Source organism: Monodelphis domestica, chromosome 2 (genome assembly GCF_027887165.1).
Source record: "Monodelphis domestica isolate mMonDom1 chromosome 2, mMonDom1.pri, whole genome shotgun sequence".
In the NCBI taxonomy this organism is placed as follows: Eukaryota; Metazoa; Chordata; class Mammalia; order Didelphimorphia; family Didelphidae; genus Monodelphis; species Monodelphis domestica.
The window spans coordinates 171,189,082-171,210,632 of record NC_077228.1 but is presented as its reverse complement, the minus strand read 5'-3'; the positions used below and the strand labels follow the sequence as shown (position 1 = coordinate 171,210,632).

At 38.5% G+C, this 21,551-nt stretch overlaps 1 protein-coding gene across 6 annotated transcripts in view; it reads right to left on the bottom strand.

Annotated features, from left to right (window-relative positions):
- ASH1L (ASH1 like histone lysine methyltransferase) overlaps window positions 1-21,551 on the bottom strand; it is a 249,830-nt gene that overhangs the window by 9,658 nt on the left and 218,621 nt on the right. For all 6 annotated transcript variants that reach the window (XM_056816275.1, XM_056816276.1, XM_001366956.5 and 3 more), the window contains 7 exons: window positions 10,772-10,929; window positions 9,473-9,625; window positions 4,964-5,018; window positions 4,744-4,876; window positions 3,217-3,465; window positions 1,873-1,959; window positions 466-556 (listed from right to left, as the gene is read on the bottom strand). In XM_056816275.1, coding sequence (XP_056672253.1) covers window positions 466-556; window positions 1,873-1,959; window positions 3,217-3,465; window positions 4,744-4,876; window positions 4,964-5,018; window positions 9,473-9,625; window positions 10,772-10,929 — 926 coding nt within the window. The remainder of the gene's footprint in view (window positions 1-465; window positions 557-1,872; window positions 1,960-3,216; window positions 3,466-4,743; window positions 4,877-4,963; window positions 5,019-9,472; window positions 9,626-10,771; window positions 10,930-21,551) is intronic.

Genomic DNA, 21,551 nt, shown 5'->3' with positions numbered 1-21,551 from the left:
ATTTGTTAGGCATCAATGTTAAATGGCCTGGACACTGACCACGTGAACTTATAATCTGAGACTATATCATATATGTACTCTAAACTGGGGTGGTGGTGGTGGGGTATAAGTCCTAAAAAGAGTTCTGAGAATGCTAGAGCTCAGAGCTTCAGAGGTCTAAATAGTATTTTTGTAGTGAAAATTAATGACATGTCATGGGAATGGTATTAAGCTATCTCCATTTCCTGGACCAACTTTAATTTGCCTCACAGATTTATGGCCTTAATTTCATTTTTAAAAGGAAAGGAATTGTTTTGTTTTTTTCCCCACCGGTGGGGGTCAGATTGAAACATGTGGATTAGATGAAAAAAGTTATATATCACTATTAGGTAAGAGTAAATGAATAGAAAACTCCACAAATATTAGAAGTTTCTCAACATTTGAGAAGAGCAGTTGGAACGAACAGGCCGGGTCCCATATGTGTACCTTGACGTAGCAGCAGGTCATCCCGGAGTAGACAGATGAAGTAGACACAGCCAGGCTGGGCATAATGGGGCCGAGGGATCATGGGCACCTCCTAGTGAGAGGAGGAATCCAAAATATAAAGGCTAGGATTTTGTACTCCCTACCTACTTAGTTTCACTAAAGAAGGGTAAGAAACTAAGATTTGTATTCTCTGCCTACCAAACTTTAAGCCCAGTTATATTGATCCACCAGGAGTTGAGAAAAAGAATTTTCAAATTCATTTCTAAAAAGTTAACTTTTGAGGAAAAGATGAAAGTGTCTATTTAAACTTGGAAGAAAGTTGAAGATGGATCTGAGAGTCTATGTCTCAAAGCAACATATTAAAGAAGTGGTAGTCACTTGCTCAGTCTTTGTTGGATTAGAAAACAAGAAGAAAGGAGGTAGGTATTGGAGGTACTTAAGCTACAAAGTAAATGAACTTTTTGAAATGTCAGGTATGGAATTAAATGAAGGAAAGGATGGCCATCTCCTTTCAAGAGGTATTTTAGAACAGGAAACCCTCTAATATATGTGGATTGTAGAAAAGCTATCTTTTTTGGAGGCAGGAGAATAACTCAAAATCCAACTCCTGTTATAAAAATCCCAGAACCCTGGGCATTTAGTTTTTATCCGAGGCACTAGAACCTTCTTTCATGGACCAACAGAAATGGGAAAAGATCCTGTTTTGACAGAATGTGGTTAGAGACTGAAATAATGCTGAAAAACATTCATGCTGAAAAATAGCTCCCACTTCATTTCCAGCATACTCAGGCATAAAGCTGAAACTTGAAGTTTTAAAGTCCTATTACTCTTGTATCCTAAGGAATTTCATTATAGAATAGGCAATGTTAACTGAGTGATAAGTTCAGACAGTTACCTGTGGGAGCTAACCAGTTAATGAAGCTGTGATCTGTAATGGGTTACATGATAATGTATTATATTAATTTCAAACTAAGATTAACTTTGGCACATCAAAAGCAGATTATCTTTGCTATCCAGTATACTTATAGAACTCTTTCTTACTCTTTCAGGGGATACAGTTATTTAAATAAATTTAAGCAAAATATAATGGCAAAGGAAAACTTGCTGCAAAATCATTTAATAAAATTATAAACAAAATACAATGATTATAGATTATTTACTGCCTTAGACTATTCAAAGTATTACTCTCTTCTCTTTTCATAGACAGTAATTTGTAACTATCACCTTTCTTTCAAAGACCTCTAAGCATTTCGTCTCTCTAAGCAATGGAGAAATGGGATTATCATATTCACTGCACAAAATGAAGCCCAGAAACTTAAGAGCATAAGTAGGGGTGAAGAAGAGACAAGGTCCTATATGTCACATCTCTTACTTTCTGGGTCACAATACTGATAGAAGACTGCTTACCCTGTCCACAGGCCTTGGATCACATTGTTCACAGAGGTAGTGCTCTACATCTGAGTTCACTCCCATGCAATCACAGTGCTGCCACACCTGCAGAGAAAAGCTGAAATTAGTAAAGAAGGGCCTCAGACTTATTGACCTGGGAATTGAGCCAATAAGGTCTAGAACCTCAGGACTCCTTCCTCCTGCTTTGCAGTAGCAAGAACATTTATTAAGATAGCAAAGAAAATGTACTCAAGTGCAAAGGGAATGAGTCAGAGAAATTAAAGCAGAATAGCACAGAAATGGGAAGAATGAAAATGTTTAATAAAAAAGCAAAACTATTTGGTACAAATGTATAAGAACAGGTCAGATTTCTAGAAGTTTACAAAGGGTGTTCCTCACTCAATAATCCTGTATGATACCTGGTGTTATTATTATTATTATTCCCATTTTTTTTCAGAAGAGGAAACTGAAGGGGCAGCTGTGGCTCAGTGGATTAAGAGCCAGGCCTAGAGATGGGAAGTCCTAGGTTCAAATCTGGTCTCAGCCACTTCCTAGCTGTGTGACCTGGGTAAATCTTTTAACCTCCATTGCCTAGCCCTTACTGCTCTTTTGACTGAGAATGAATATTGACTCTAAGATGGAAGATAAAGGTTTAAAAAAAAAAGGAAGAAGAGGAAACTGAAGTCAAAAGACTGACTGACTTGTCCAAGAACACACAGACCAGGAACCAGGATCTGAATTCAGGTCTTTCCTGACTATTATTTATATTACTAATATTTCTCCATCAAATCATGCTACCATTGACAAAATTTGTGTAAATAAAGTGAAGGAAATAAAGGAAGGAGACAAATGACTATTGTACCAAACTACTATTGTTTTGTAGAGTAGTGGTTTCCACTATAATTTTCCCAAGGATGTGAAATAGGTAGCCACAATCATAGCTATATATTTGTATACCACGAATACATGTCTCACATAGCTATATATCGTATCTATATAAATTGTGCTATTTGCTCTTATATATTTCTCAGGTTGAAATGTTAGTACTATTCCTCAGGTTTCCTGATTATTCTTCTAATTTCCTTTTCATACAAACTCACTAATCTAGCTTCCCTTTACAAAGGAATTCAGAAATGAAGCATATAGAGACATGTATAGTAATCTTTAGTGAATATTTGTTGAATTGAATGCTAAAGGAGGAAGATGAATAGTGATGGATGCTAGAAACCTTTATATTACTTTAATTCACAGGAAGACCATAGACTGATCTGTAGTGCATCTAAGCCAAATAAACAAACATGGGTTTGCTGCTTGAAAATACATCTTACAGATCGGAAAATTCTCTGTCCTGAATCTTCTTACCATGCACTTGTCACACTGGATCATAAGGCCTTCATCCTTGTAGAGGCCACAGATACAGCGGATAACATCATCATCCTTCTCGTGCCCATTTTCCTTCTCACAGACTGAAGTCTCACTGCTGTCTGCCTCACTTGCTGTTTCCCCCACAATCTCATCAATTTGAGCTGATGCCTCATGTCGTGCATTGTAGTATGCTTTGCGTAGACGACAAACGTCTCTCCCAATTGGGGACTTGCGCCCATAGTACTTCTAAGAGAGAGAAAAAGAGAAACCAAGCTCAGTCTCCTTAAGTTTTGGTTTTCCATGTATGCCTGAAGCAAAAGGATGAGATGCCTCATCTTCCCATTTTAGTCATGACATCTTTGGAACAGTGCTTGGAACACTAGTAGGTATTTCATAATATTCACCTAAATTGAACAGAAATGAATTTAAATGCAGCTGTAATCTACAAAGCATTTACCTTACTCACTTTGATTATCATGTAAATCTTAACTATTCTCTATATGACAGTGGTCCTGATGTCTATTGATTAAAAAGAAAGTGATATATTTCATATTGTTGACACTGATGGACAAGATTATAACTATTTATGAGGTTTTTAATACATGCATTGCTTATATTTCAGTAAGATTTGACTCATGGAAGACCCAAATTCATTCAATAATGAACTGTTATAATGGGGTTCTACTATATAATCTTGTTTTCAGAACCTTCATTATATACCCTTTAAAGTTGTCAATTCTTATTTCTTACTTCTACTATATGCCTATATCTACACCTTTCATTGAAGCTAAATGAATCTTGCTTCCATTAACCCTTTTTGGGCTTCAAATCCTTGACCAAGATGTCCTATGTACAGAATGATGTTTTCCCCACACAGAAAAATCTCTCTTCTTTTGTGTGCCATATAATCAACAATTCCTTGATTCCTTTAGATTACAGCTCTAGACTATCTCTGCCTTCTCCAAAAGTCCCACTAACACTACCATCTTAGAGAATAATCTTTAACTCTTTTTTTGGCCTCAAAGTACTTCCGTAATTATTCTCTTATTACAAATTTCTACATATTTCCCATCTCAGTCATTATCCCTATAACATATTGCTGTATTGGAACTACATACCTAGTTTTTAATACATGACCAAGTATTCTAGAATGCCTTTAAAAGTTTTGGCAGCAGTGTATAAGACTAACCATGGTATATCAGGCTTTTTATTTTATCAATGATGCTTCTTTTGGGGATATGACCTAACCTGTGATTCACACATATCTTTGAAATAATGGTTTGCATTACAATAGGCTTTTATTGGGCTTATAAAACAGTTCCCTCGCAATTATTATGCACTATACAAATGCTCAAATACTACTGAGCTAGAGCATCTATTTCCTTCTAGTCTACACTGCTAATCAGCAGGGAAAGCTAAAGGGAGAAGGGGCCGGAGTTCTTGGCTTATAACAGTTACTTTCACTACAAATTCCTTTTCTGTGAGTTGAGACTTAGAGATCTCAGGGGCTATACCCAGTTTCACCTCAGCATTCCGGAAGACCTTGAGCATGTCAGCATCAAACGCCTCCACAGTCTTGTAATAACCTGTCAGGATCTGCTTCTCAATGGTGATGAGATCTAAGGGGTCAGATATCTTCTCATAATAATCAGCATTCCTGGAACACAAAACCAGGGTTGTCAGTTTGGGACACTTATCTGTCCCCATATACCCTGGTTAACCCCCAGATAAAGTGTGAACGTACTTTTTCTTTGGGGGAAGGTTCAACAGTGGAGCTGCCAATGCCTGTCGGGAGGAATCTGCAAAGGAAGGCAACATTTATTAGAAGGACTTTATGGAAACAGTAAAATTATCTTTTGAATAAGTTTCTCAGAAACTAAAGGGCAGAGAAGATCCAAGTTCCTTTTAGATTCTATACACACACAAAATTCTAAAAAGACTTCAAGAATGCCAACTGTTGAGACCAAAGGTCAGAAAGCATCTGCAAGTTCATCTAGGAACATGAATAAATATTGCAGACATGGAGGTATGCTGATGTTATCTGTTTGAATGAAGACTAAGACAAGCAAATCAGATTCAATTTCAGCATAAGGAATTTTAGCTTGCCTTTAGAAGAACTCATTAAATAGTGAGAGGCAGATTACAAAGAATCTGGAGTTCCTTTCATAAGATTTCTGGAGTGTGGTGAGATCACTTTCTGAAATGGGTTAGGTATACTGGTCAAATCCCTCAACAAGTATCATAAGAAATATTAATTATTACAAAGACTATTTCCAAGTCCTGATTTAGAGCTTGCTGTAGTTTTGTTGATAGAGAAAATCAAGTCTTCCATAATGAAAAATCTTGAATAGTGAATAATTTCTGAAATGTGTTTCCATGTAAAAAATATCTCTATATTAGTAGTAGTAGTAGTCTCTCGGTAACTGAGAATGATGATTGTCTTTGTGCGTTTTCATCTATGGTGTACCCTCATATGACTTTGAAGTCCAAAGACTGAGGCACAAAATTTGTGGCACATGGGGCATGGGACGCCAGTTGTTACAGGAGGTGAGGTTACGACCTGGTGTCAGCATTCACGCGCAGCGGCAAGACGTTGACGTTGTCTTCAAAGGTGGTGGCAGCATGATTGATGTAGATATATGCCAGCTGCTTCTGACAGAGAGAGCAAGTTCTAGTTGCTTTGGTGTAAAGTCAAGTTTGACTTTAGCTGATCCTTGTTATCCTTTCTTTGGTCGACCTAGCTTCCTGAGTCCAGCTGACAGTTCACCATATAATACCTGTCTTGGTATTCGCTGTGGGTCCATGTGGATGACATGTCCAGACCATCGTAGCTGGGCTTTGAGGACCATTACTTCTATGCTGGTAGAGTTGGCTCTGTTGAGGACTTCCTGGTTGGTGATTCGGTCCTGCCATCAGATCCTCATGATTGATCGGAGAGAGCGTTGGTGGAATTGCTCCAACTGTTTCTTGTGCTTCCGGTACAGTGTCCATGTCTTGCAACCGTACAGGAGCGAGCTGAGGACCACTGCGTTATACACTTTGAGCTTCATCGCAGGGCTTACACCGCTGTGTTGGAGGACTTTGGAGCGCAGCCACCCGAGTGCCTGGCTGGCCTTTTGGATCTTAGCATTGATCTTGTGGTCCAGGGACCCGTCGTTGGCGATGGTGCTGCCCAGGTACTTGAAAGTGTTGACATTAGAAAGCTGTGTGCTATCGATTGTAATGCATGGCTGGTTCGTTGGCCTCCCTGATGCGGGTTGGAACAGCACCTCTGTTTTGTTGAGGCTGATGGTCAGGCCAAACAATTTTGTTGCGATAGAGAACCTGTCCACAATGATTTGAAGATGATTTTCTTGGTGGGCCATGAGAGCACAGTCATCTGCAAAGAGAGCTTCCAGGATGAGTCTCTCTGTTGTCTTTGTTTTTGCAGTCAGGTGGCGAAGGTCGAATAGTGAGCCATCTAGACGGTATTTGATACAAACGCCCAGGTTTAGATCCATCACAGCATGTCGTATTACTTGGGTGAAGTATAGGTTGAAGAGTACTGGAGCGAGGACGCAGCCTTGTTTCATGCTATTGGAGATGTTGAAGTGATCGGAAGTCTCTCCACTAGATAGGACTTCTCCTGTCATATTGACTTGAAAGAGCTGGATCAGTTTGACGAATTTTGTCTGTCTTTACCGGGTGCCTTGCCTGTACTCATTTTTTTAATGGCTTTTTGGACTTCTTCTAATGAAGGAGGGACGTCACGTTGTTCGATGGTGCAGTTTTGGGGGATCTGGTCAAGGGCACTTTGGTCAACTGAAGAAGGTAGGTTGAGAAGTTGACCAAAGTGTTCTTTCCACCTGTTGCTGATGCCTTTTTTATCTTTTATGAGAGTGTCACCTTCAGAGGATAATAAGGGGGCGGTGGCGGGTTTTAATGGCCCATAGACAGTCTTGAGGGCACTGAAAAATTGTTTGTAGTTTTTCGTATCAGCAAAGCGCTGGATTTCTTCTACCTTTCCCCCCCACCATCAGTCTTGCATCTTCCTGATCTCACACTGTGCCGTAGCTTGGAGAGACTTGAATCTGTTCTTTTTAGGAGCAGAGTTTGGGTTATTTTGCCATTCCATAAAGGCTTTGTTCTTTTTGTTCAACAGATCTTCAATAGCAGTGTTGTTCTCATAGAACCAGTCCTGGTGGTTGCGTTGCTTGGGGCCTAGGACTGCCTTTGGTGTTTTCATCACCGTATCTCTGAACTGGTTCCATTTCTCGGTTGGACTTCCAGTGAGTGGTCCCTTGAAAGACAGCTTGTCCTCCAGGCAGGACTGGAATGCTTACAGATAAAATGGATCTCTGAGACGATTCATGTTGTAAAATGCGTGGACTGTCTGGGCATGTTTTGGATGATGAGGCGCAATGCGCATTTGAAGATATATATCTCTATATATTTATTATGTGTTAATCTGAATTTGTTAATTCAGCTACTTTTTAGAAGCTCCTTCAGAGAAAAGGAAAGTGTTCTGTTCTATCTTTAGTTAAAGGGTATGTCCTCAACCATTTTCTTCCTTTCTGCTCTCCTAGTTCCCAGATGAATGATATCTATTAGGAATGTGAAGGGAGCAAAGGAAGATGCTATGTAACTTTGTACATTAGGGCAGACTGGTTCCCTTTTCTCTCAGTTACTTCTCTTATACTCCAGTGGGAGTTGGGTGATAAAAATTGCAAAGAGAAAGGATACACCAAAGTTAAATAGCAGGCAGACAGAGGAAGAGAAGATCTAAGTTCCTCCCAGCTTCTTTGTTCTTTTGGGGAGGAGAGCCAAAAAGAAAAAGGCCAATCATGAACTGCAGAAAGTAGCAAATACCCTTCAATTTCTTTTTTTTTAAATCTCAAAACATTTATCATCCTTGCCAGAAAAACTCAACCCAAGTGAGTAAATCGAAGTAACACAGGGTGCTTCCAACAACTCCCCCAAAATTCAGAAATCTCAAAGAGAAGATGAAGATACAGATGCGAAAACTTGAAAGCAAAATGGTATTTATGGGGTTTTCTTTTTCATTTACTGTGATTACAAACTTTCATTTGCTGATTTACTGCCTTCACTGTGGGAAACTACAGAAAATAAAGTAGATAAGCCCCCCCCTATTAACATGTCCTAGGCCCTCAGTCTAATAATGTAATTTCTAGCAACAGATTCCCTATTAAAAGGCAATTCTTTTGGAGATGGGAAGTGAAGAGATTATAGATATAAAAAGACATGGGTGAATCTTTGCTTAAAGTCCTTGGCAGTTCTATACTTCTAGGTTTCCATACGTAAGCAGAATTTTAGTGAACTCAAAATTCAAATTCTTACAATGTAAAAAAGTGGAAAAAGCATAGAACCTTGGTTTAAGTTCTGGCTTTGCCACTTACTTTGCTAACCAACCTGTGTGACATTGAGCAAACCAATAAACCTCTGAGCCTCAAATGTCTCATCTGTAAAAAATAAGGACATCAATGCTATCACTAACACTACTATAGCCAATAAGAAAAGATATTCTGTCTTCCAATTGACTGGAGTGAGCAAAGTTGAAAAATACCAAATAGTTTTGTCAGCATATGACTTAGGAAGGTTGCAGAAAATATAGTTATATTCTATGAGGATGAGATCTGGTTACTAATAAAGGATTGTTTAAACTGAAAATTAGTCCTAGGCAGTCAGATCTAATGAGAAAATGATGGTCTGGGATTCTATAAGGTGGAGCAGAAACATATCTATATATTTATCCAACACATCGGTGGCAAGAGAGTACACAGAATAAATATTAGAGAAGAATATTTTCTTTTATCCTAGCAGGGCAGAAAATGATCTTGTTATGATTTAAAGAAAGCAACAATGACAATTTTTACTCTATAGATGATGCTATGTTTTTTTTTTGCTTTTTTTCTTTTTAATAGTATTTATATGCATGTGCATATATTTTAAGTCTATGTTGATACATTTTATTATCAGGTAATTATGTATCAGAAAATTTTGAATCATTATATAGTAACATCTCATACCCTTTAAATATTATTGAAATAAAAGTAAAAGAGACCTATTTTACACATCTCAAAGGGCTATTGTGAAGATCAAATGAGATGTGTGGGAAAGTACTTTGTAAACTTTAACATGCAACAGAAATGTAAAGCATTATTATTACAACTTTGGTTTTTGAAGCAGATGAGGGAAAAAAGGAACATGATGTGATAGCAAGAGGGAAAGAAACTTTTCTTGAGGATCTGGTCACCTTTGTAAGAGATGATGCTGTCACATATCTCTTTGAATATTTGGGCCAAGCGTGCTGCCCGGGCCACTTCAATGTTCTCTTCTGCAGCTGCTAACCTCCTTGTTCGGACTGATCGGGCTGTTTGCAAAGCGGAGAACTGGGTCATGAAGACATCTGGAAAGACAAAAAGGAGACAAGTTTCATTCAGTGTGAACCTGAATTCCTCTTATATTTCCCTTGGTTTGACTCAGATTTGGTGGCTTTAGGAGGCCTTTCTTTACTGAATGTAAGAAATACTAGAATTTCTTGGAAAGGAAGATGAGGGAGTTAACAGTGATTTTAGCCACTAGGCTGATATGAGAAATATAGAAAAAAACAAGACTACCTAAAAATTCAGAAAATCATTTCCAGTTTTACTATCAGCCAAGCCACTGAAATGTCCTGAGGTTCTGGACAAAGTTGTGAATTTATTTAGGTCTTGCTTAGTATATTCCCCTATAAGCCAGGAAGAATGCCTTTTAAAAAATTAATTTAAATGAATGAAAATCCACTTTATTTCCCTTCTAGGTCTTCCCCTACCACTGGGAAACAAAGACAAATAAATCCCTTGTAATAAATATGTATAGGCAAGCTCTTTCCTCAGTTTTCTGAAGATGTTGCAGAGTAGCTAACTGAAAAAAAAAAAGCAATGCTTTCAGTGAACGCTAAATATCTTTACAGTAATTTAAAATTGATTCTAGTAGTCTCAAGAAATCCAAGAGGGAACAGAAGAGAATAGTGTTTCTGAACATTTTTATTCTAATTTAAATAGTTATTTTGACATTCCTATTATTCTTTCAGTCTATCTAAAAAACAATTCTGAATTCAGCTGTCTGCCATATCACTACTCAAAGAATAATAAGCCACACATCTTCTATGTAAAAGGAAAGAAAAAGGAACCCAAAGGTTGTATACTGATTTGAATGAGAAAAATAACCCATTGGTTACTACATATGGGTCATTCCCTTCCCAACTCCCCCAATATAGCTATTTATAATACCAGATCTCTCCTACTATAAACAAATATTTTGGACTATAGGGTAGTAGTGGGGAAATTGACAAGATGGGGGTCTTATCCTATTCATTAAAGTTTAAGCAGATTTGTTGTAGCATTGTGAAAGAACATTAATTACTCATGCTGATCAATGAACCTTAGTACCAACTTTTCTATCCACTTTCCAAAATCTGGTTCTAACCATTCCCTTGAAGAAGTAAGTTTATTTGAAAAAACTGTTTTGATTTGCCTTCTGGAATATAAAGGAGTCCCCACCCAGGACTCACCAGATTTGATGTTTCCATCATCTCGGCAAATACCATTCCAGCGGGTGTACAAGGAAGCTGAATGGATATTATCACTGGTATGTTTCACTTCCTCTTGCTTCTGCCTGATTTTCTCCCAGTTTCGCACCAAGAAAACATGATGTTTTAACACAAAGTTCCTTTGGGGAAGAAGAGGAGGCAGTTACCAGTACTCTGTGAAGTTGTTATAAAAAGAACTGGATGTAGATAGGGTTATAGGATATCCATTTTTTAATTGTGGGTGTGTCAAGGAAGTTCATTCCCTCCGTCCTCTTGAGGAGCCTGACCTGTCTGTCAACCTTCCTCACATAACACAGTTACGCCAGGTTTTGCATCCATGAACATGCTGTATGTTAATAAAAATTCGGGGGCAGGGCTTTTGGTTTTGAACAAACTCGGAAATAGAGCAGGCAGGGAAGGGGGAAAGAAGAAGGGACTGGCAGGCTAGGCAACTCGTAGAGGAATGATGAGATTTAAAACTATGATTGTCTACCCTTTCTAATAAACTTTATAAAAAAATATACATGGGTAGGAATATTAATTTAATTCTTACATGGGGAATTTTCCAAAGTGTGATTGGTGAATATTGTATGGACTATATACACACAGTGTGTTTCCTTTCCTCTAGATACATCCACTATAGGAAATCAAATAAATATAATTTACTGAATGCCTCCATTTAGTAAACTGTTTAGGGTATGACTGGGAGAGGTATGATAACACTACATGCCTTCTGAAGGGACTTTTCAAACCAGAGAGAACAGACAGGAAAAATATATGAAAGCATATAGAATACATGAAAAAGTACAAAATCAACACAATGATGTTTGAGTAATGTTGTTATCAAAGATGGCTGGAATTGATCAGGGAACACAAAACATATAGACAATAATCACGGAGATGCATATGAAATGTATAGAGATTCTATAACAAAATACACAGAAGAATCCTTGCTTGTACATTTCCTGAAGAAGTTCTAAAATTCTATTCAGTAATCTCAAGTGTTGCAAAACTGTTGTTAAACATTTCTACTAATACCTATCTGTCTCTTCTTTCTTGTCAAGCCTAATTGCACAGTGTCACCTATGGAAAGTATTCCTTGAAGCTGTTTCTATGCTCATTTATTCACAGAAAGATCTGAGACACTACTTTGCCCAACTTGTATACATGGACAAGAAGTCATTTAATTTTTGCCTGAGAATCTCCACTGTGGGCAATTTCGTATTTCTTGAAACAGCATATTCCAACTCTGGAGAGAACTAAATTTGCCTCTGCACTTTCCACTCACTGCTCATAGTTTTGTTTTAGGGAGAAGGATACTTCTTCCATATGATGACCCTTCAAATATCTGAACACAGCTGTCATCCAGTTTTGTTTTCTTCTAGGCTAAATATCCCAGTTTTTTTACCTGGTACTCCTATGGTATTATTTTGAGGTCCTAATTAGCTTGCTGCTTTCCTCTTGATATTTTCCAAAGACCTTTTCTAAAGCATGAGTTCCTGAATTGAAACACAATATTCAATATGTAGTCTAACCTGAATATTATGCCTCTCTTAATGAAGACAACAAATTTATCAGTTTTTTGGGCTGGTTCTACATACCTGAATCACACTGAGCTTGCATTCCACTAAAACTGCCAGATATTTTTTGACAAACGCTAGTCTTTCTTGTATGTACCTTTTAAAAAAATGCAGGTACAAGACTACATTTATTACTATTAATTTTCACCTTATTAGGTTTAGTCAAATGTTCTAGCTCGCAAGATCTTTTTGAATTCTATGTGATCTACTGTGTTACCTATCTCTTCCAGGTTTGTGTCATGTGTATTTTTTTTTAAAACATTATTTTATTTGGTCATTTTCATACATTGTTCATTGGAAACAGATCATTTTCTTTTCCTCCCCCCCACCTCCCCCGCCACCCCTTCCCTAGCCGACGGGTGATTCGTCTGGGTATCACATGTGTCCTTGCTCTGAACCCATTTCCTTGTTGGTATTTGCATTAGGGTGCTCATTTAGCGTCTCTCCTCGATCATGTCCCCTCAATCTCTGTAGTCAAGCAGTTGCTTTTCCTCGGTGTTTTTACTCCCTCAGTTTGTCCTCTGCTTGAGGATAGTTTTTTTTTTCTCTTGTAGATCGCTGCAGGTTGTTCAGGGACATTGTAAAGCCATTACTGGAGAAGTCCGTTACGTTCTCTTGTACCACAATGTGCCAGTCTCTGTGTACAATGTTCTCCTGGTTGTGCTCCTCTCACTCTGCATCACTTCCTGGAGGTTGTTCCAGTCTCCATGGAATGTCATATGTATTTTTGATAAGCATGTGATTTCTGCTTTCATCTAAGTCAATGATAAAAATGGCACACTGCACAGGTTCAAAATCAATTCCCCAAAGCACACCATTGGATACTTCCTCCCAAAAGTAACTGTGAATTTTAGTTTTACTCCAACCTGCTTAGTCTTTAGAATTCTAGCAACCAGGAATGTATACACCCCCACTTAAGGATGAACTGTGAGCGACAAAGAAACAACTGACAGACCCCTTGGACTATCCTAAGCCAAGCTCAAGCTACCATTGGTATATGTGAGATGCAGGAAGTGATGTAAAGAAATGCCTATATATTTCATGTCACTTCCTCTTGTTCTCTCGCTCAGAGACGTTGGGCTCTCTCAGTGAAATTGAGAGCTCCTAGTGGTGGTTTGTCATATGCGGCTTGGCAGCGGACATTACTGGGAGAAGCTTTGTAGTGTGGTTAGGTGAGGTGTCTTCCCTGAGTGACCTTGATGAGTGGCTGCTGATTCCTCCTTTCCTTTACCTTCTAAAGTACCATCCTCCAAGAGACCCCTCATCTTGGAGGAAGCCTCATGGCTGGAAGCCGAGCTAGATTAAATCTTGAAGGAGGCTTTGTGGCTGAGGTCTCTGAACTTCCCTTAGCTTAGGTTAGGCCAGAGAAATCTTATACCCCTTCCTCTCTCTCTCTCTTCTTCTTCTTAATTTCTTCCTACTATTGTAATTAAATCACCATAAAAATCCCAAACTGACAAGTATTTTAATGGGATTGAATTTAAATCCCTGGTGTAGCATTCCAAGCATATTCACATCTAAGAAATATAATTGATGTATGGATATTGTCTGCAGACACAAGGTTTGAACTCTGATATGTGGACAGACTGCCTTTGTTCAAGGCAAACTCATTAACATGCTGTGCGGAGTCAAATTCCTTCGTTAAAGCCCCGGTTGAGGTCAACACGCCCAAAAGGTGTCATCATTACCATCCCATCCAATCTGAATTATCTATGCTTTGTTACGTATTCATTGATCCTGGCAATCCTCAATAAAGCCTGGGGTGAAGGCGTGATTCCTCTTCTTGTTCCTGCAACCTTGAAGTTCTCACTATTGTCTTTCCCTTATCTTTCCTAAGGCCTCTCTTGGCCATGTGCTTTCTATCTCAGAATCCTTACTTCCATGTGTCTGCAAACTTCTCACATTTTCCTTTAATTCTTCTTCCAAGGAAAATGTCAGGGTTTCACACGTTCCCTATCAAAAATATTGACTTGTCTGTGTTCCTTCATTCTTCACCCATTTTCTCGGACTCCTTGCTCCTCCTCGTGCCCCAACCCACAAAGGAAAATTCTTTTTATAATAGCCGCTGGCCGGCAGGTTATACCTGGTGACCACTAATACAATATACTCAGTCAACAAAGCCTAATTTTTACCCTTAACATGACCTATGAGTGCAATAGTGGGTGACCAAAAAGAATTGACTGACTGTCCTTTGGGCATTCCTAATCAAAGCTTTAGACTATGATTTGTCCATGAAAAGTAAAGGAAGACACAGGAAGTAATGCAAAGCAGTGTCTTTAAAAAAGTTACAACTTCCTATGGGAGGGACTTCTGAGTGCTCTCATTCTTCGAAGTTCTGAGTTCAAGTTGGAGGCTGAGGAAGAATCTGCTGACTGTACCTGAGACTTGAGATTTGGTGAGAATGTCATTGAATCTGACTCCTTTCCTGGATTTTCTGAAGATATTCGCCTCAGAAGAGACCTATACTCTTAAGAGAGGGTCCCTGCATCCCCAGGTCCTCGTCTACACGAGCCGAGGCCTCTCTGGCTAAGGACTAAACTCCTCTGCCTGTTTTTGAGCCAGGAGTCAGAGCAAAATACTTAGTGCTTAGGCTAGATATCTTACCCTATCCTCTCATTTTCTTCTTACTTTCACTCTTTCTATATTTTGTAAGTAAATTGTTATATAAATGTCTTGGAATTAATTAAAATTCCTGGAGACCCTATTCTTAAATAATTCAGTCCAACCTTTTATAACCCCCCCCCCCACACACACACACATTTTCTACCCCCTTACATTTCTGGCAACCACGAAGGAACTCAAACCCTCAACCTTCTGACTGTGAAGTGGGGTGTTTACATTTTTGGTGATTAAATCTAAAAATGGGCAGGGAGAATCAATTTAATCTTCACAATGTCCAACCACATCACCTCCCCCTACTCAACAAACTGCCACGGTTCCCTATTATCTCTAAGATGAAATACAAAATCTTGTTTGGCTTTCAAAGCCCTATATAACTTATGGACCCCACCTCACTCCTTCCAATGTTATTCCAATCTTCTTACATTTTACTCTCTACCACATACTTTTAGATCGAGTGACTTCAGCCTCCTGGCTGTTCCTCAATTAAGATACTCCATATCTCTTGGCCCTGGGCATTTTCTCTGGTTATATTCCATGCCAGGAACGCTTTCCTCCTCATCTGCTTACTGGTTTCCCTGTCTTCCTTAAAGTGTCAACTAAAATCTTATCTGTTATGGGAAGATTTTGCCAATTCTTTCCCAATTTCTTAATTCTAGTGCCTTCCTCTATCAATTGTTTTCTATTTATTATATATAAATATATAGCTCATTTGCACATATTTGCTTATTGTCTTTCCCATTAGACTATGAGCTTAGGGCAGGGCCATACTTTGGCTTCTTTTTTAATTCCCAGTGCTTGGTTTTAATAATAGTTGGTACTCAAATTTCTACTGACTGAATTATAAGTGCTGTATAATTGAAAATCTGTTACCCCCAAAAAGAACTACATTTCCCGGGAGCCCACTTCCTGTAGAGAGGTGATATTAGGTGAGGATGTGGAGGAACCCGTTCTCTTTGGCTTGCAGTGAGCATGGTGGTGGTAGTAAGCTAAGCATGGGGATTTTAAATGGACTGATCAGCCATGGGTATGTGGTCTTTATTTTGTATCCTCTTTATTCCTTGATTTCCAATGATCATTAATAAATCTCCTAAAATATATTTTTATTATTTAAGATTCATTTTAATTTTTACATTGATGGCAAACACTTGGAGAAGGAATTCTCAATCTTTTTAAGATAGCCTAGATAAATTTTTTTTAAAGCCATGTTTCTCCTGTCAAGACTTTTTGCCCATCCCACCCATCCACCCTTACAAACTCCAAGAGAACTCCAAACTCTCTTTGGAGCTGCTACCTTTTTCTTTCCCTACTTTTTGCCCGGTTGCTCTCCCTACCAGCTGGATTATTTTTAGCCAGGGGACTCTTGGCAAAGAGGAGATAAGTGTAATGGAGGGAAAGAAATGGAATCCCCCACTATTTAATTTAGGACTAGAGTGTAGTAGAGATAGAATGGTGCTAAAAGTTGGAGAGGGGAATGGATTGTTTCCCCTCTCTTTCCCTAGTAAAACCCACACTAATTATTTTCAGAGTCCCAGACTATATTTATTCAGTTTTGTTAGGATTGAAGTAAAGTCCAGAACTGAACTGAACTGCTTCTCCCTCCCTGAGAAGGTGTAGCTTTCCTCCCCAAGATTCCAGTCTCTCTTCCTAGATATTATGAAGCAGGGACTTGATCTAAACAAACAGTTATTTATTCTTAAGGAACAAACATAAGGTAGGGCAAGCAATAATGTGGAATAAGGTAATGGGAAAGTGGGAGTAGGAAGTCCCTAACAAATAACAACAGAACTCCTTCCCAAATCCTGACTGCCTGAACCACCAGTTGTGAGAGCTGTCCTGACTTCCATCTGTCCTAGTTATGATATGAAGTTCAAGGACTGCTTTAGAGGGATGGAGATGAAATCTTCCTGGGATGGATAGCTTTATGACAAAGTCCTATCCACTGTAAAAATAGACTTGAACTCTGGACTTCAATCCCCACAAGCCCTTGCTCCACTTCCCCAAAATGCTTTGTAATCTCATGGAATTCTGAGGTGGGCCGAGATCGAGAAGGGATTTAACCTGATTGCAAAGGCATTTGTGGTCTCTTTTGGAATTCCGTTTTGGAGCAGACGTGGCTCTTTCCATAATGTAGGTGAGGTCTTGTCTAGGCCTCTCTGGCCTAGGCACGTGTTTCTTATCCTGTATTTTCTTTAATCCTTAATCTTTAATAAACCTCATAAAAATATAATACTCCTTGAAGAGAGAAACTATAATTTCTACCTGCCTCAGTCTCCCCTAAATTTTAATCTTTACACCACTCTTATTGTCTTCCACTGGACTCAGGGGGTCTGGATTCACAGAAGAATGATCAAAACTCAGAGGTTCTCTCAGACCAACCTCTCTGGAGGGCTCCCCAAAGAGAAGTGAGAATAACTGCTTGGATTTTCTCAGCTCTTCTGTTCCTTCTCTGGAATTCTCTGTCCTTCTTGCCCTTCCCCCGCTTGAATTATTCTTCTGGCAGATTGAGTCTGGGTTTCCTCTCTTACATAAGTTATGTCTCTCACTCATCTGTTTGAGCCCATGTTCCTCAGTTCCTCAATGCTGCCTCTGGCATTGCTGATACTGCAACCTCCTGATTTCCATCCCCCCTCCTACCCCTTGACCCTGATCACTCATCAGGACCCAGCTCCAGCCCTGGGTCCCAGACTGCTGGTAGCTGCAGCTGTGTCTTTGGAACTCACAAACTTGGAGCTGCTCTCTGGGCAACTGGTAAAAACAGGGGTGTATTTTCCTTAGGCAACAATTAGCCTCCTAACTCCCTCTCCACATGGCTGGGGAAACAAACTGGTCCCTAGCTTTTTACCTTAGGGGAGAAGGGAAGAAATTTTTACTCTTCTAAACAGGAAGGAAATTACAAGCATGGCACATTCTTTGGTTTCAAACAGTTTCTACCATTCATGACTGCACTGATCATTTCACTTATCTTGCCTGAGATTCTGGGGAGAAATTCATCTCCCTACAACCCTTTGCCATTTGGGCCTGCCCAGTCTCTAAGATTCATCCAGTTTGAGATTCCCCAAATCCATGTTATCCCTTGCTATGAGAAATCCCAGAGTCCTGACAAAAGGAATCTGAATGGATAGAGAAAGGAACTTTAAAAAGACTAGAGGTGAAAATTTTAAGCCTTTTCAGACTCCATTGTTTTATGAAAGTCTTGGTATTTTATAATATTTTGCTGATTGTTTTGTTTGTGATTTAATTTGTTGTTTTAAGTTCATATATTAATCTGATCAATACTATTCTATTCTACTGAATCATTTTAATCTACTGTGTTTTAACTATTAAACATATTCTGTTAACTTTTTGCAATAACTATACTGAACAAAATATGGTAGAGTCCATAAACAGCTTTTTGTCCATTTGTTAATTGTCACATAGATGATGGATGGACTTAATCTGGCTAACAACCTTTGAAAAATTTAATGGGCTAAATATCTCAAATTGATTTTAAGGGGTATTTAGACATGATTTTCAGATTTTTTTTCTTTCAACAACTCTTGACTGATCATTTTGCCTGCCTCTGAGTTATTTGTTACAAGAGGCAGAGTCCATTTTAATAGCTGAAGTGAAGCACTATTATAATCCCCACCTCCTGCATTTGTAAAAATGGGAATGGATGGGAAATGACAGTTTTATACCAAAGGAGCTAGGAAGTTGATCCCAGGGCATGGTACCCCTGGATGGCTCCCAAGAGGGAACATCTCTTATTTGTAACTCTTCAGCTCACTCTACCCTTCCACCAGAATGATCTAGATTCTCGGTGACATTTTTAGACACAACATCAACAGTACAGAAGTTTGGTTTTTTTCTAGACCCCTGTGCCACATTTTTGTAATGATGGCAGTAATAGATTTTTAAAAAGATCTCAGCCAAGCTTGAAACATTGCTACATTTGAAAAACTTGTGACAAGTATCCATTAGCTTCTAAGGGGTTTTTAAAATGCCATACAGTAGACTCATGTGAATCCTAATGATAGTGGGTTTGTTTGCTATTGTCATTTAATAGGCTATTGTAATTTTGGGAATTTTGATACTTCTTGAATGTGTATTACATGCTATACTACTGTTCTTTATAAAATACTGTTACTTTGTGAAAATCATTTGCACTCATACACACTTGATCATGGCTAAATGGATCTCATTTTTGGTGAGAAATCTTTGTATTCTACCTTTCCTTAGCTGATGCAGTATGTCAATGATTCATAAGCTACATATTTTTGATTTTTAAAACTTTTTGATTATCGTTTTGCTTGCATGTGCAATATACTATTTCAGTTTTATTTTTTCTCTCCTTTTTGCATTTGAAGCATATGTCACCAGTATTGAAAAGATTTTAACTTTTTTGATTTTGTAGTAATTTAAATTAAAAAAAAAATATTTGCTATAATATTAATGCATATCCAAAAGCTTTAGACTATGGAAAGCTGACATTTATTGACAAATGTTATGGGACTGTGATTAATGATTGTGTCTGATTCCATGAGAAGGGAAGGAATAAAAGAGCCATTATACAGTGCCAAGAAGTACAAGGGGCAAGGAGATCAACCAATCCCAATGGGGTTGATAAAAATCTGCACAGTGCCAAGGAGCACAGGGTCAAAAAAGGACCAAACCAATCTCAGTAGGATTGATGAACTTCTAAGCCAATACAAAAGGACTTGTACCTAGTGTGAGACTCAAGGTTGCAGTGCTTGACATATGTTAAGAAGCAGGACGCCTTGTATCCAAACTCTTTGTGAAATACAGACAAGTACCGAAGTTTGGCGATCATCCTGGCTCCCTCTATCCCTGAGAGTGAAGGTAAAAGCAGACCAAGGAATGACACTTCCCTATCACACAAAAATCGAGTCCTTTTCTCTCTCTTATAATATGGCAACTTCCTGTAGTCCTGGCTGCAAATGGGCAAGTGAAATATTACTGCATTTGTCCTACAGACTTGTGGGATAGAAATTACTTTAATTGAGTCCTGATTCAAGGACCCATTATAAGTTTATTTTCCTTCACTTAGAATTTTTACAAATAAGACTTTGATAGTCTATATTTCATCCAGAAGTTATTTTTTCTCATTTATTTGGATTTTTTTAATGTTTTTTTTTTTTAATTTCTCTTGCCACTTGATTCATATACCTCATAACTCAACCATGTATCCGTAAGTGATCCCTGTGTTTTTCAACACCCTCTTCAGGGGCAGGGAATGTATTATTATTCTAAAATGCAAAGTTTAAACTTTTTTTGAGAGTAATTTTAGGATAAGAAATGTTACCTCTCCCAATCCAGAAAGTGAACTCTTTGGAGAAGGTATCATGAAGATGACTTCACAGACCACACATTACACCAGAAGATCCAGAGTGAACTTTGGGATGTGGTGATCTGAACTGTATGGGGTTGAATGTATCTGTTTTGTATGTATATTCTTATGCCAAAATGGACTGCCCCCTAACTGGCTTTTTGTCAATGTGCCTAGCAATCATTGATTTTGTTCTCTTTTCCTTTTATCCCCAAATTATTATAATTTAAAGGTTGGTTATGTGCTGGGAGCCATCAAAGACCATTCTGTTTGACATGGTCACATGTGGAAACTGGGGGACTGCAAAGCAGCCCCCAGGAAGGGTGGAAACACCCATTGAAATCCCCCTAAGTGACTTATTTTATTAACATCCCCATATTATTAGAATTGCTATGATTATTATTCTTACTTAGCTTCAGGAAAAATAAATGAGAGCAACATGCTTGCAAGATTAATACAGATGTCTCACTCTGTCCCCCAGAATATTACCAGGAAATCCCACTTACAAAATTAAACCTAAGTATTCTTATATATACTCACGTAGGAACCTCATAAATATTTTAGGCATAAAAACTTCTGGCAAATCTGTGCTCTGAATTCCCCAAACTATATCTGAGTTATGTTGATGCTACCCTCTGCCCCTGGCAACAATGTTTTGTTGACTATCTCCCTGGGCTTCAAGTCTGTTGTTAGGTTCTATGGAAAAATGTATGTTGAGAATAAAATTGTGTGCCAGAAAAGCATGTACTCACTGAAGCTATACAATAAATGCAAACCCTGTGCAATGATAGAACACTGAGTGATGCCTAAGCACAGGGCTGAGCACTCAGTTATCTCTCATCTTATTATGTGCCTGACTGTTCTACCTAGTCAGAAGGACCCTCCTCTTTGAGAGACTTCAGGCTTGGCTTTCAGAAGTTGTTTACAAGATCCATTGGAGAGACCAGTCTTCCATGGATCTCAGGGAGGGCATGTAGAATTGAAAATCTGTTACCCTAAAAAAGAACTACATTTCCCAGGAGCCCAATGATTTCCTGTAGACAGGGGATATTAGGCGGGGATGTGGAGGGTCCTGCTTTCTTTGGCTTGTAGCAAGCATGGTGGTAGTAATAAGTGAAGTGCTGGGATTTTAAATGGGCTGATCAGCCATGGGCACATGTTTTTTATTATGTATCTTCTTTATTCCTTGACTTCTAATGATCATTAATAAATCTCCTAAAATGTAATATTTTTA